The sequence below is a fragment of the Xiphophorus couchianus genome, chromosome 5, assembly GCF_001444195.1.
Source record: "Xiphophorus couchianus chromosome 5, X_couchianus-1.0, whole genome shotgun sequence".
Taxonomy (NCBI): Eukaryota; Metazoa; Chordata; class Actinopteri; order Cyprinodontiformes; family Poeciliidae; genus Xiphophorus; species Xiphophorus couchianus.
The window spans coordinates 10,296,798-10,312,829 of record NC_040232.1 but is presented as its reverse complement, the minus strand read 5'-3'; the positions used below and the strand labels follow the sequence as shown (position 1 = coordinate 10,312,829).

At 38.5% G+C, this 16,032-nt stretch overlaps 1 protein-coding gene across 1 annotated transcript in view; it reads right to left on the bottom strand.

Annotated features, from left to right (window-relative positions):
* Nucleotides 1-16,032, bottom strand: part of LOC114144470 (netrin-1) — a 72,086-nt gene that overhangs the window by 26,177 nt on the left and 29,877 nt on the right. Inside the window, exon 3 of the mRNA XM_028017340.1 lies at nucleotides 5,945-6,133. Within this exon, the coding sequence (XP_027873141.1) occupies nucleotides 5,945-6,133 (189 nt within the window). The remainder of the gene's footprint in view (nucleotides 1-5,944; nucleotides 6,134-16,032) is intronic.

Sequence of the window (16,032 nt, the reverse complement as noted above, 5' to 3'; positions counted from 1 at the left end):
GGTGTTTGCTTTGTGAGTGATGTTGATATTGCACAGCACTTTTCGCACATTTCTGTTATTTTAAGTGAAAACCTTTCAATATCCAGCAAAAGGTAATAAGTAGCAAGGTAAAAAAGAACTTAATCAAATTAAAGACCTATAGTGAAGATTTCACTCAGATTAAGACATGAACCATACCTTAATTTTGCATAATAAGGCTGCTCAACTTAATAAAAATAGATAGGCTACAAGCTACATGCTACAGCCAAAAACTATGTATTTACTTGGGGTTTTACATGAAAAACAAACACAAAACAGGTTATGATGTGAAGTGGAAGGAAAATGATACATTGTTTTCAAATTAGTTTTAAATAAAACCCTGAAATGTTAAAAATGCAGAATTATTCAGGGGTCAGTATTTTGTAGACGCACCCTTTACTTTATAGTTTCTTTTAGTTATTTTTTTGCCCCCATTCTTCTTTACAAAATATCTCTGGTTCAATCAGATCAGACAGAGAGAATTTGTGAATATTGATGATCAACTCTTGCTAAAGATGCTCAGTTGGATTTGGACCTGGACTTTGACTAGGCCAATTTGAAACGACGACACTCCACACTGTATGGTTTGTCACAAGACAAGTCCTCACCACAGTCTGACTTTGCTCCATCTACCTTTCTACCAACTTCAACCAGCTTCTCTCTCTCTGCTGAATGAAACCTTTCCCATAGCATGATGCTGCTATCACCATTTTATCATGATGAATGTGGACTTCAGAAAGTGGTCTGCAGTACTGAGTTAACTCTTTGCACGTGGACTAAAAAGGTTTTGGGTCTGATCTGACTAGGACACTCTGCTCCACATGTTTGTTTGTGAAAAACTTTAAGCCTCTAGTCTATAAAAGTCAAATGTGTGAAGTAAATGACTAAGAGCTTCCCCATTAACAGATTCCTAACCCCGCGGCCCACCTGCTTTGTTTGTTGGTCTTCATGACGCTGGCAGTTCACTAACACTCTTTAATAAAACTCTGTTCACAGAACAGCTGGATTTATACTGATGTTAAACTACAGACATAATAGACTTGCTTTACTAGTTGCAATTAGTTGCAGTGAATTTTAATTCGAAGCATCGGATTAAATGGGGCTGAAATGCAAAGTACTCTTATCAGATTAGACAAAATTGAACTGTGTATGTGTAAAAAAAATCTTTTTTGTTGTTGTGTAACATAATAAAATCCCACATCATTCATTGAATTTTGTGGTTGTAATGTAAAAATATTGCTGGAGTAGCAGACAACAGATTTAAAATCGTTTTTAAGTAAAAGCCTTAGCTGTCATGTTTTTTGATTCTGTATAATTTTGCTTTTAAAATCAGATAAAAACACTTAAACTCAAAACTGTGGAGTCTCCGCTTTAAAGGTGAAGACAGCATAATTGTTTGTTCAGGTTTTGCTTATCTTCCTTTTTTCCAACCAAACTTTATGTATCTGTCAAATCCCATCAGTAGCCTACGTTTAAATCCAAACCCTCAAACAGTCATAAAGACGAGTAAAAGACGACTGAAAACTCATTCGAGTTTACGCTCTCACTCAAGGAGGGGTGAATCTCTAACTCTTGGCATGTGAATGAAGCCACCAGGCAGAATTCGCTATCCGCTCACTGCGGCCTCCGTTGGAAATGAGCCACTTTTCTGAGGGGATTATATTACCGCTGTGCTCCCTCGCTTTCTTACGGGTCCCACAGCACAAGGCTTTCTCTTTTTGATTTCAGTAAATCACCAAAACCTCTTAATCGATGTCACTTTGTTCCAGCTTCCACACTGTTTGAGAAGTGGGCATGAAAGTAGTTTTGCGGCTTGGGTTTCATCAAATTATCTTGAGTTATAATGTGGTTAAACTGAGGCGGGAGTTTGCCAGAGCATGAAAGTGTCCAACGCAGGGAAAAAGCAATGTGTGGTAACTTTGTTCACCAGCAAATAGACCATGTAAAACAGGGATCTCCGAATTCGTTAGCAGTAATGCTCCAGATTTAGCTAACAAAAAATGTTTTGTTAGCCGGTCTATGTTTCGTGTCATTTGTCAGTTTGGGGTAATTGCAGCAGATTCTTTATTATAAGTCTATTTTGATGTAACTGAATCCCCGGGTTGAATGTGGACAGTGTTTGCTTATAATCACACAGGGCCGGGGAGAGGTGGGAGGCGCATGCACTCTGGCAAATTTCATAGATTAAATTGAACAAAACCGTTTTGGGTGAGCCGATGATTTCTTAAACAATGATGAAATCTGTTTATGCTTCACTACGGTGAAGGGCAGCAGCAAACGTGAACGAGTCGAGGGGAAATAAATCCCAAGTGTGGGTGAGAGGATTTAGTTTTTTTTACATGGCTTGTAATGAGAGTATGCCGTGACCACGCTCTGGCTGCGGGCCTGCGGGACTATCATTATCCCAAAGCAATAACATTATTTCAAATCATATCCGAGAATGGTGCTGATATTCTGCAAAGGTTCTGGATAAAAGGTTTCTTTCTCTTTTTAAATATTCTTTTTATTCAGATTTAGATCATGTCAAAAAAAAAAAGGTAAAGATATTCAGAAACCTTAATATTTTAATATATTTAGAGATCCTCAAAAGCCAACAGATTAATCCAGAAGCACATACTCCACATCTTTTTCACTCCAGATGTCAGGTGTACATACCAGGCACATTTTTCACCGCTTTCCACTCGCTGTTTTGACTTCCCGTCAGGACTCATTTCTCAGTTTTCCCTAACAACATGTTAGTAATCTGACTTGTGTGAAAACAAATTTCCATGTTGGTCACTGGTGGTTCTTTCCTCATTCCTGCTGACATGCTGGGGGCAGTTTTATTTTACTCCTGTCTGAACTTTCACTCCTGTTTTGCTGTGAGAATTTGGTCTGTCTGTAAAGTGCTTATGTTCAAAATCTGAAGTGATCGCTGGGAAAAGCAACCACATCATAAATCAAACGCAGTACGTTTAAATGGAGGAACATCTAGAATAAACTCAGTTGATTAAACTGAGTTATAAAAGAAACTGTGCCATCTAACCTAACACCACATTCTTCATGTTGCTTCATAAACTAATTTGGCGAATTAATGATCTAAAAAAATGCTGATGATTAATTTATTTACATGCCGTTTGGCATATTTGAGAAACAGTAAACGATTAAAAAGCTATTCATTTAGATACTTTGGCAGAATTACTGTCTAAATTGTATAAGACAGGAAAAGGCAAATAAATTCTCACTTTTTCTGACGAATCCTTTTATTTTTTTTATCCTGTCTGGTATGAACTTTGCCTACAATCACAACTTGACCAAGAAATGACTGAAAATTAATCAAATTAAATTATTTGGCATATTAATCATCCAAAGGGGTGAAATTCTCCTTCCTCCCAAAAAATATCTTCATTTATGATGATCACTTGTTTTGCTGATGTTTTAACAGGTTAACCAATTAAATACAATAAATAAATAAACACCAAACACACACAAAAGCATCTGGCAGAATGATTCCCTGAATTACTTAAAGCTCCAAATGGCAAAAAAATCCTCACATATGATGATGACTATTTCCATTTTATCTTTTTTATGACTAGATACAGTACATTGTTTAGCCCTTCACAACTTGACTGCACAACAATTAAAAGTGAGTAACATTTGATAATTTTGCACGTTCATCATATAAATTAGGTATGGTATCAAATTGGAAAATTTTTGCTGATGTCTACCTCAACTCACCTCTTAATAAACCACCGAATAAAAGCAAAAACTAAAACATAAAAATGTTACCATTTGGCAGAAATGTTCTCCAGGCTTTGCAAGTCATTAAGTGACAAAGAAATTTAGTTTGACTACTTTTTTCATTCTCTTTGGTAATAGTATATACCGTGAATTTGGCCTCCAATCCCAACTTGAAAACAAAATAAATGAAAAGGAGAAAAATCTGATCATTTATCAGGTTAATCAAATAAATGATGTAAGGCCTCAAACAGCAAAAACAGGGGGGAAAAAAAGCAGAAAAATGGTGCCTGCTTTGCTTACTTCATGTATGGTATTTAGTAAATGCAATAAATGAATAAAGAAAATCTATTTATGTCATTTGGCAAGTTAATCATCTAAATTAGGTAAGAAACCTTACTTATGCTAATGACTAGATAATCTACATTCTGTCTGTTGTGTGTCAAATACAATAATTCTTCACTAAAACCACAACTTGACCACACAAAAAACAATAAAGTAACAAAGTGAGGTAATTTAGCTGATGTATCAGATAGTAAAACTATTCACATATGCTGACGACTATTTATATTTTTTCTGCTATATAGTAAAGACAGATTAAATACAGTCGGTTTTACCAACGATTTGGCGGACCTTGCTTCATTTTATTGCAGTGATGAAAAGCAGAAAGAGCATAAAGCTGTAACTTAATTTTTATAGGAGCAAAACTGAATGTGAATCTTGAGCGGTCAACACATGAGACGGGACTTTAAGTTCCAAGCTGTCCTGCAACGCGCAGCAGAGGATGGGGTTAACAATACACTCTGTCCTGTCGTGATGAATGGTGTGTTTGCATTCCTGGCCGGCAGAATAGGCCCAAAGCCACGGAGGGTGTTAAAAATCATCTTAGGAATATTGCTCATGAGTGACTGAGCTGAGGGTGGATAAATCTGAAGAATTGTGTTGTGCAAAAAAAAAAAAAAAAGGAAATGTGTTTGATATGCTTGCAGGAAGCAAGGAATCCGGTGGAGCCGAGTGCAGCGCAGGTGATGCTCCCTTGCGTTAGTTTGATTAATGTTCTGTCACCGAGGCATGAAGCGTGTCAGACAGCCGTGAAAAAAATTTAATTTCTAGCAGAGAAAGGTTGAAAAGGAGGAATATCTCCTCCGAGGACGTATCGTTTTCTCCAGAGCTGGATTAGTCTTTGAGTATAGCTGAATGAAAAGCCCTGTCTCATCTAAACTAACATCACATTCTTCAACTTGTTTCATTGATGTTTTACTACATGATGTCTTTCGAACTGACTGATGTCTCCGTTTATTTATTTACTTCCTGCTGAGTGACAAAAGAAAACTGGGGCTTAAATTGTCAGCAGGCAGCTAATATTTCTTCGTGGGGCGCCTTCAGAGGCGGCGGCGGCTCTGAAATCCTCCAGCAGGTATCCGTTTCTTGTGTATGTGTGCACGAGTTCTGCCGTGTCCCTCGGCTTGTTTGTGCAGGGATTGGACTCCTGTTATCTTTCCCTGCAGCTATAGAAGAGGTGAGAAAACACATTCTCCCCCTCCTCCACCTCCTCCTCTTCTACCACCTCTCTGTCTTTGACCCTTATTAGCCACGGTGAGGGTTGGTGGCAGGCGATTCATTCAGTGGTGAGTTGTGAGCACACCTGTGTAGGGGTGTGTCCCCCTCTCCCATCATCCTGCCATCTTTCATTCCCTCACTGCCTCTCCAATCCTGACTTTTGCTTTGTTGCTGCCTTTTCCCACCACTGTTCCAGTTGCCTCTCGTTCATCTTTGGTCCTTACCGGGGATCACTTAGCGCCCCTGCTCTGTTTGTTTTGCTTGCCCTGTCATCCCCTCACCCCGCTCAAAATAAGCCAAATTACTCTGTCAATGAGGGAATGCCCGGGCTGACCCCACCCATCCACCCAATGCCACCCTGACCTCCCCGATCCCAAAAGACCCCCCCCCCCGCTCATCACTGTTGATGGAAGAGGTGAAACTGGATCAGCAATTAAAATGCTTCTTCTAAAAATCTAACTCATCAGGGGGGTAGGTAACAAGGAAATCAAGTCATACTGCTTTGATATAGTTTGATTAAAGCTGCTTTTTGTTCCTTCAATCTCTAGAAAACCACACACACACACCCCCACACACACACACACACATTATGAAACTTTACTGAATGGGCCAACAGCGCTCCTGTAAAAGACTGAAACGGGCCCTGTACCTTTGCAGGCCTTCCTGTGTGTGATGGGCTTGGACAGGTCTCTGTAGTAGCCCTCCTTGCAGTAGTGGCAGTGGCGACCTGCTGTGTTGTGCCGACAGTTGAGGCAGACTCCTCCGCTCTTCCTCCCCGACAGTTTGTACAGCTCCATGTTGAATCGGCACCGTCTGGCATGGAGGTTGCAGTGGCAGGCTGTGTAAGGAAAGCAACAAGGTGCAAATCTTTTAGTGAAAGTTTTTGAGACTCTCTGATCACAGAGCAATAGCTTTTTAAAATTAACTTCTGATCTTATATGTTGCTGCTGTGTATTTTAAGAGTGAGAAGATTAAAAAAACATATATTTTTTAAAGTATCGTCCCAATAGGCTGAAACTAACTAGTATTATCAAGCTTTTTATTATTCTTTTAAAAAATGTTTTTGGGCTATCGGTTGAGGTGCGCATAAATCCTGAAAAACATGTAACAACCAAAAAAATGAAAGTTAACGCTAACTGTAACATTTATGAGTTTTTGCATCCTAGAGTTGTGTCAATTTAACTTCAAGACATTAATGTCTAGGAACTTGGCTAAAAAAAAGAACCAACAACACTCAAAAGTCATAAAACTAGCTGCTCTGGACAGATAAATAATTTGGATCAAAGTTTCCTCATCTGTTAGCCATTAAGTCTAATTTTAATAAGGTGTTTAATAAGGTATTAGATAAGAAAGGGCTGAATTGAAATTCACAACATTCTTTGCCAAGTTTTATTTGTAAAAAAATATATAACATTTTTTTATCTGTTTCACAATTATGTTCTAGTCTCTTTATCACATAAAATCCCAATAAAATACAGAAATTATGAAAATTAAGCACTCATACTAAATCTGAAATTTATATTGATAAAAGGTTAATTCTTCAAGATTTTCCACCAATGTGGAATGTAAATAAATTTAAACCATCAGCATAAAAAGCTGTGATTCAGAAACACCACAGTAGATTCCCAGGAAGTTTAAACTTGGGGACTAATGAGGTGAAGGATTTCATCTTCTTCCTACCTCTTTATCTCCCTCTTTCCTTTTATCAGTGTCCTTTGTTCCTCTCCAGAGTGCATGCTGTACTGTACTAAACAGAAGACGAAGGCCTGGAAATACCATTCCTACATTCCCACTAAATCCCTGTGAGCGTGTGCGAGAGCTCCCTCTCTGCCGCTTGTTTACTGGCGAGTAAAGTTGCCAGAGCGGAGTTTAATTAGCCAGCTAATGTTTATTTATGACTTTTTGGCAGAGGAGAGACGCAGACATGCCCAGCTTCATTAGGGCCCGGCCGTCCGAGACTCCGGTCTTCCTCCACTGGCACCACAGACAGATTCATGCATTATTAACAGCTGTACTTCTAATACAGTTTGTGGCTCAGCTGTGTGTGTTCATGCACATGACCTCACAGGGTTATAAAGTAGGAATATATTGATCCCAAGTTATAGAAGTTGATTGTTTCATCTGTCCATAATTTTTCAGTGTTACCTCTTTATGTAGAAAAACCTGAAGGATTACAAACCAACGCGTCCTTGAAGCGTTGCCCTTCCTGATGCGTTTACTGTGCTTACTTTTTTTTCTTTCTTGAATATTTGTGTCTGTTTGAGATCTACGAGATATTTTCACCCCAAGGACCCAATTACTGTATCTAAATATCTCATACAGTAAACAAACAGACTGGCTCTGTGTGTTGTCAGTAGTACTTTCTGTATGACTGTAGAAGTTTAGTCGGTGAGACTTATGGACTTTTCATGCTTAACTTACAACAGCTAAGATTTATAACACAACAACCACCCTAAAAATAGTTTTTTCCTAGATGACAGCTTGAGATCACGGGTAAAAATATTTTTAACCCTCCTGTGGTCTTAGAGAGATGCAGGGGAAGCAGCGGGGCTGTCCCGTCAGACCGTCAGTTCCCGCAACTACACAAAACACCTTGGAGTAAATAGTACATGGGGTAAAAATGACCCCATCTCTTAAGACTGTGGGAGGGTTAAGGGCACATCAGCTGTGTTTGATAACTCTTCCTCATGTGGTGTCATCTAATTGGATTGATGGATTAGATGCTTAGAATTTCTGTCCTGTGCCACTTTGCATCTTTAGCGGTTAGGTCGATTTGTACCTGACTTTTCTGGCTATTAAAGCTGATCTTCTACAGGACATTTCATATTAAAAAGGCCTCAGCTTTATGCATGTGCTAGTATGAGATTCTAGTGATAAGCCAACATTGAATAAAAATAACATTCCCTAATAGTGTATTGGTATCATCACAAAATTATGTGAAAAAATTTAAAACCTGTTAGTATTGAACATTCTTAACATTTGCTGTGGGAACGTACATTTCCCCTTTACAGATTTTCTACAGTTTTTGCTATTTTTTAATCATAGGTAAATGTTTCAGACCCTCAAACAAATTTTGTTTGAGGGTGATGCTTCACTAAAAACAAAATGCAGCTTTTAGGGAAAAAAAGTAATCCAAAGTAGCCTCACACTGTCAAACAGTAATTGCCCCCAAACCCAATACCCCATTAGTGAAATAATCAATTTCCCAGGAATCCCTGGCTTACCAAAATTATTCCAAGAGCACACCAATGAATGGTGCAGTAGGTCACAGAAGAACCCAGAGTTACATCTGCAGCACTGCAAGTTGAGTTGCCTCATTGACTCCAGTGTTTGTGATTAAAATATGGGAAAAAGCCTGTTCAGGACCGGGATGACATGCTCTATTGATGACATGAATAATCTTGCTTTGTAGCAGAAAACACTGCAGGAAGACGACCCGTCATTAGTCTATGACATTTTAAACTCACAAACTCTTTGTCAATGCAGCAGAGGTATAATCAGAACCATACCAGCGAGCCTGCCTCCAAACAAAATGAAGAAGTTGCTGTTTGCTGATGTGCATCAGATTTATGGGTAAACCAGAAACATGTGAATACAAAGGTTCTGGCAGGAACCTTTGAATGTAAAAACAAAGTGATTAATTCGGTTTGCATTTTTAACACCTTATAATCTTTGTAATTAAGTAACTATTGTTACTTAATTACCTTTGTATTCCCGCCAGAATGCAAAGGTTCTGGCAGGAAGCTTTGTATGTAAAAAGTGATTGTTTACATTTTTAACACCTTATAATTTATGTAATTAATTAATCAAAATTAGCGTGTGAAGTTCCCACTCCTAATTGGTAGCAGTTTTCACAAATTGCGGCACAACCAGTTATTTACTTTAGGAGGAAGCTAGTATTTTACGTGGGGCATGCTGATTTTGCCTTTTATTTGACTTTTATGTACTTATCCACAAAATGTATCATACTGGACATGAAATGGTTTGTTAACAGACACAAAGTGGAGATAATCTGGTACAAATTGACAATATTAAGCTATAAAACAGGGAAGGGCAAAGTGGTTTTAGCATCTTATTTTATAATTCATATTTTTTGTGTTATTTCCAGACATGTAGTGAAACAAATTTCCTAATTTTTTTTTTTTACAGAAATTTCATGTGTCCAGTGGAATCCCCCTCAAGCCCACCAACAGCCACAACCTGATACATCCAACCTCACAGACGCTGATGAATAAAAATGCACCTGAGTTTTACTCATAGATATTGTGTGACCATGCTGCCTTTTATTTCACAGTGGGTTCAATTCTTTCCTGTTTGGACAGCGCTCAAGTGTCTCATTGTGCTGAAAACATCAAGCTCAACGCCAGTGTGGCCTGGGAATGCCATGAAGCGGGCTCCGTCTTTCTCAGACTCTAGCTGCAGGGCGCAGTTAGTCAGCACTACTCTGTGCATGCCTGCAGGTAACAGGGATCCCCTCAGAAGGTGTAAAGCTGGTGGAGGATCAGTGTAAAGCCTTAGACCAGCAGACAGGTTTCTGTTACACCTCAAGGACTGTTTCACACCCTCACTCAACAAGGCTCCAGAGAGAATAATGCCGTTGTGCTGGAGGGCACGGCGGTTATGTAGTGGAGCTGCTATTAAAATTGCTTGAGAAAGTGTGAATCCAAAGTTCACATTGTGTTTCAGCCAATTATGACTCTAAGCATGAACAATTGGGAACCACTTTATCTTGGCAATAAGTGTCACGCAAGCTCTTTTAAATGTGACGTTCGTCTAAAGCCCTTCAGAAAAAGACTTTAGGTTCACGTTTTTTTCTTCACTTTCATGTCTGTCATAGTGCAGACTGTCTTAAAGACAATTGTGGTTTTATATTTTTACCTTTATATCAAATTCTTTCTTTACTCTCTATGGAACAAATGGAAAGAAAACTGAGACTTTCTGATTTAAAAAAAATTACATTTTATGTATTGACCTTAGCATTCCTCTTTTGTGCATTTGTACTGAAAGGAAACAGCAGGATTTTATCAATTTAACCACTGAAAGAAGACAATAAACTCTCTAAACATCTGTTGAATCATGATATGTAGAGGATCGTTCTTAACAGGGTAAAGGGTTGGCTTGCTCCAGAATAAATAGTCCAGATTCATACCCACTATGCACCCGGATCAGCTGCCACATCACAGAACAATCGACTTTAGACACAGACGGGTCTGAATGTTGTTACACTTGCACAAATGTGCCTCACACATACAGTAGCTGCTTCTCAAAAAGCAGCTGAAAATACAACGTTGCCTTCTATATGAACTTTGGAAATGTGGCTAAAAGTGAGACGTTCACATGAAGATATCTACTGATGTCTAAAACTGGTTCAGAAGTTGCTTAGGGTTGATAAAAATCTGTCCCCAACAAGTAAATCAAAACTGTACATTTTGTTAAAGTTGTCGTTTAACGAGCCAGAACTGTTTTGTTTGTTACATCCTGTAATTCAACATAGCCAAATTTCTTTCTTTTAAAAGCGTTTATAAAAATATTTTAGTAAAGGTTATGTGTGCTGTTTTTAATCAAGTATTATCATCAGCAGTGAGAGAGTCTATGCCGCTAAAATAAGACATATACCAACAACTTTAAAGTAAAAAGAAGAAAAATGCACAGTTTTATCCCTTAATGTTAAAGGTAAAGTCTACAACTCTTCTGTATGGCAGAAAATAATATTTTTAAACTTCTAGTCATTTAATATTTTAACCCCAAGTAGCTAAATGTTACAGGAAATGAATTCTGAGTTATTAATAGTTCATGATGTCTTTTCCTGTGCATGCTCAGAAACCTGGGCCCTCTTCACAGGGTCCGAATGTGTTTTGGAAAGCCGGTTAATTAGTCCCTTTGAGTGGTTTCCAGAAACCATCAACTGACCTCAGTCATGTAGCCTCTGCTAATTAGAGGGAAAATTCAAGCCACAGAGCTGGAGGTTGAGGTTAAGCTCATCGTATTTACGATAAGCCTGGTAATTGAGGGATGTTGGCCAGCGCCTTGATGTGTTGTAAAGAGACACTCGAGCAAGTGATCTCTGCCACTCATGGCCTAAATCGACATGCTGGGCTGATTTCAGCTGCTGGTTGTGAACCAAGCAGCAGCAACTTAAAAAAAGAAAACACTCATTGCTTATTCCTTACGCCTAAATAGCTACTTATAAAGTTACTTCTCAATTGTGTTGTGTATTTTAAACTCAACCAAACAGAACAGATAACTAAAACAGCTTACTTTTAATTACGTTAGTTAGTGGTCTGATAAACACTCAATCTAATTTACTTTAGCACGATACAGAAGATTAGTTTAGTGAAGAAAAGAAATTCAGACTTTTGATCTCAGGCTATTAAATTCAGACTGCTGATAAAAAGTCAGAACACTGAGAAAACGCCTGAAACCTGAGATGTACCACATGCTTATCAGTCTGCCAAATGAGAACACAACAGGGTAACTTCCTTTAGTACTTCAAAATAAGAGCCTCATACATAGTTACTGTGTTATTGTTCTTCCTTAAGAAAATAAATGGCCTCTGTGGATGTTACTTCATCCATCAGCAAAAAGTTAAATGTTATCTTACTGCTATGGATCCAAAAATGACTCTTGAATATACAGCATACAAAAAGTTTTAACCCTCCAACATAATAGTTCATCCAGTTTCTTTTTAACTAATAAACCATAAACAGCAACAATTTACTATTACAACAGTAACTTTCTTAATTCTTCTGGGTGTTTTTATATTTCTGTAACTGTTGTAGAAAGGGTTGTAGAAAATACATGAGGAGAAGAATATACCATATACTGTATATTGTAATTGAGCTGAAATAATGGTACACTTTAAAAAAGGCTTTATGCAAAAAAGACATACATAATGGAAGAGAAGGTTAAAAAAACTGGAAATATGTTTGGAATGTGAGAGCAGACATCGGCAGCCATCACTCTGCAGGTAAATTACTCTTTGTTGATATTTTCACAGAAAGGGGGGATTTAAAAACAGTAACAGTAACTCTGGATGCTTTGTGTTTTGGTAATTCACTAAAAAATGTCCCCCAAAACACTGGAGGATTTTTTTTTTTTTTAAATTTCCACATATTAACTGCTGAAGCTCAAAGAGTGATGTAAAAATTACAATAATATTTATGCTCATCCTGTAACCAGGACGTCTGTTATTATTATGGGATTATAAATCACTTCTGTGAATGCAATTAATATAATTGTTCACCATATGAACAAGACAGATTAATTACTGTTTCATTTTTATTTTCATAAATTAACAAAAAAAAGTATTATTATTATTTTGTGTTTGTTGATTTAGACACTGAGGTGATGAAGGCAGGCATGTGGGAAAACCCAGGGATCATATCATATTAAACTAGTTTCTTCTTGATGTAATTACTGTCTTACATTAATGTCTAAGCAACGTTTTAAAGAAATAATTACTCCACAAGTATCATCATAAATAACGTCCCAAATTATCAGCTGTCCCATTTTGAAAATACTGCTACATGTTTAAGAGTTAAAAGCTGTAAAACAGAACAGAACCAAAGAAAGGCTAAATAAAACGTCTCTGTCTTACGTCGCATTAACTGTTATTCACATCAGTTCATCTTTCTGGGGTTCAGTGGTGGGAAGAGTGAAGCGCTTCCTGAGGAGATTATATCCAGCTAACGTACTTCATTTATTGCAGCCAATTAGCCGTAACGCTTCAGCTCTCCATGAGCCCTTTGGCCTTCTTTTTTGTCTCTAATGACCCTGACTAAATTCTGGATCTCTATCAGGTCCAAAGGAGGTCCTGTTCTGTTTCAGGGTTTTCAATAAAGCAGGTTGTCTTTTGTACAAAAGGTGACAGAGGAGAAAGAAATCGTAAAGGAAGTAGAAAGGAGATCAGCGAGAGGGACAGAGATCCATCTACTGTTTCTGCTTCTTAGAGCCGTGGTTTGACAAGACTTGGCCAAGCGAGATCAAGTCATACAGAATATTCATCACTCCATCGGGGGTTTCAAAGACAAATTAAGCATGCTCACAGTACCGATTTCCAGTGGACACATTCCACTTGCTGTCAAGCAGCCTTTACTCGTTTCCTCAACATCCCAAAACACACAGTTTTTTTTTTTTTTTAACTTCTTCTGGTAAATCTGAAAAGCTTCATTTATTTCTCCCTGCTCTGTTTCATTATTCAGCACCCAGATGTTTTCTCAGATTTGGACAAATTATGCAATTCCCTGAGCGAGCAGGCAGAGACTTCAGTGCGTGTTCTGTCAGCGGATGATAAAATGCAGCTCGATTAATAAAGAGCTGTGAGAACTGCTCCGCTGTGGAGAAACCAGGGATCCCTGGTGAAGCTCCGAGCAGCAGGAGTGAAGGTTAATGCTAAGCTGAGGATTTATAGCAGTAACCAGCAGAGAAGGTCCACCACTAAAAAGCTTGGGAAAAGTCTCTTAAAGTTCCATCAACATTAAAAATAAAATTCGAAAGCCATCAAAAATAAAATTTAATGCTGCAGCTGCACTTCCAAAATACCTATAACAATTAACTAACTTTTTATGTTGACAACTTTTTTTCTGGGCATTTGCAGTTCTTTGCACTTTGTCAGTTTGCATATTTTTTCACCAGATTATTCAGAATATTATGCATTTTTGACGTGTTAGTTAACAGTAAATAACTTCTGAAAATTTTGATTTAGATAGAAACGGAAGTATGTCGTTTACATGTACTTACAATTGTTTGCATAATTTACAATTTTAACATTTTATGAAACTTGCTACAAATATAATTTCACAAATAAATGATGTAAGAATAAATAAAAAGAAAGAAATTGCTGTCAACTCACTTCAGCCAAGTTTTATCAGATTTTAGTCCTTCCTCTCAACTAGGACAGGTGCAAGAAAAGCAAGTTTAGGTAATACATCCACTTCTGCAGATGAGACAATACACACTACTGGGTTTCACAGGACAAAATTTTAGAGTCTCTTTTTTTCTTGAAAATAATTTTTAAAAAAGATTGACAAATTCTTTGTGTTTTTTGATGAGATATTGTGTTTCTTGTGACAACAATAAACTCCAAATAATGAGGTTTGAAAACCCCAAATCTGGCTGAATTGTTATTGTTAGTATTTTTTCCAATGTTTCTTTCATGAGAGGATCAATAAATGTCAATAAACTCCAAAAACATGATTAAATGTAGTTACTGTGTGCAGTTCAGTTATAATAATGACACCTTTTCATGTCACTGCTGTCCCAAGGAAGCATAATTAGAAATGTGTAGGCTTTTTAAGATTTATGATTGTGAGGTTATGATTGAAAGTAACTTGGAAAAAATGCAAAACATTTTGCAAAATCACACAATATCAAAATACAATTTTAAAGTAATATCACCCATCCCTACTCTACACTATTATTAATTTTCTGCCTTTTTGACGATTATAAAAAATAAAAGTATAAATAGCCTTTCACACTGCAGCAGCCCCCGACTGCAGCCCATGTTGAGCTAAATAGTTCGTCTGCATGTGGGGGCTAATAAGGCCTTTCCCTTTTTCAAAAGTCTAACTAGCCACACTGAGCCACTCCGACAAAGAAAGGCCTAATAGCCTCCAATTTCCCGCATTAGTGCCCATTTAATGGCTGACCTGCCCTCTCGTTAGGCAGCGCAGCATGGGAGCACTTCGCTGCATTCATGGATGCGCATACACACACATGCATGGACATTTGGCTCTTCGAAGCCACACGGCCTCAGGCCTCCGAAACACTTCCACCCCACGCTGGGACCACATTATAGGCCAGTTAATAAAAGGGCTGCCCTGTGATCAGCGGTGCATCCAGTTCGCTGAGTAATCAACAAGCTTTTGTCTGAGTCGTGTGTGTGGAGCTAGAAGGTGTGGGGGTGTGTGAGCGAAAGCGAGTGCGTGTGCACGGCAGAGATTCTCTCCAGTTTGTCTTTATTTAAGCATCCGTCTCATTAAAGTGTGTGTCTCCTTGCGGGTGTTTTGGGTGAGTAATTCAAGTGATGCTCCCTGGAGAAAAGTTCCCTGTGCTTCATGTTGATGGGAAAGAAAAAGACACCATCTGACATACAGTGAGGGGATAAAGGGAACCTGCCTGAGCTACGGCGGGACTGACGGGAGCGCGTTGTGCGTATGTCAGCTATGCCATAAAAATGCCATGGCTGGAGGATGACGCTGGCAGGTCCTATTCAGCACGACAGCAATGAAAGGCCCTTTTTAGGGTGAATAAAGATTCTTTGGCCTGTCAGGTCCCCCATCACTCCCTACTGAACAATAAACTCTACAGGCGCTTGTCTTAATAGGCGGAGGGACTGACAGCTTTAGGAGCGATCCGATGCTCAGCCGCATCCACACAAGCTGGGTTTAGACAACGATCTGCTGTGTGGTAACAATCACGTTCTGAGCCACAGAGCTGGAGGCGTGAACACATCCTGTACATTGAGTCTTTAGGGAACCTGAGCTGACAGCGTTGGCAAAACCACATCACCTCAATGTTCAGGAGTATCAATGTGTGAACGGATGCTGTGGCACGGCGGGAGAAGATTTTCTTGCCAAGCGTGAAGATGATTGGAACTAAATGAGATTTAAAAAACACCAGAAATCTTTGCGCTCGCTTAAGAGAGCTGTTGAGTTTGTTAGTGAAGTGGGAATGCCGTATGAATGAGTAGGAGAAGAGTTTTCTTCTCTGAAGTAGGGTGGAGATAATTGCAACAAG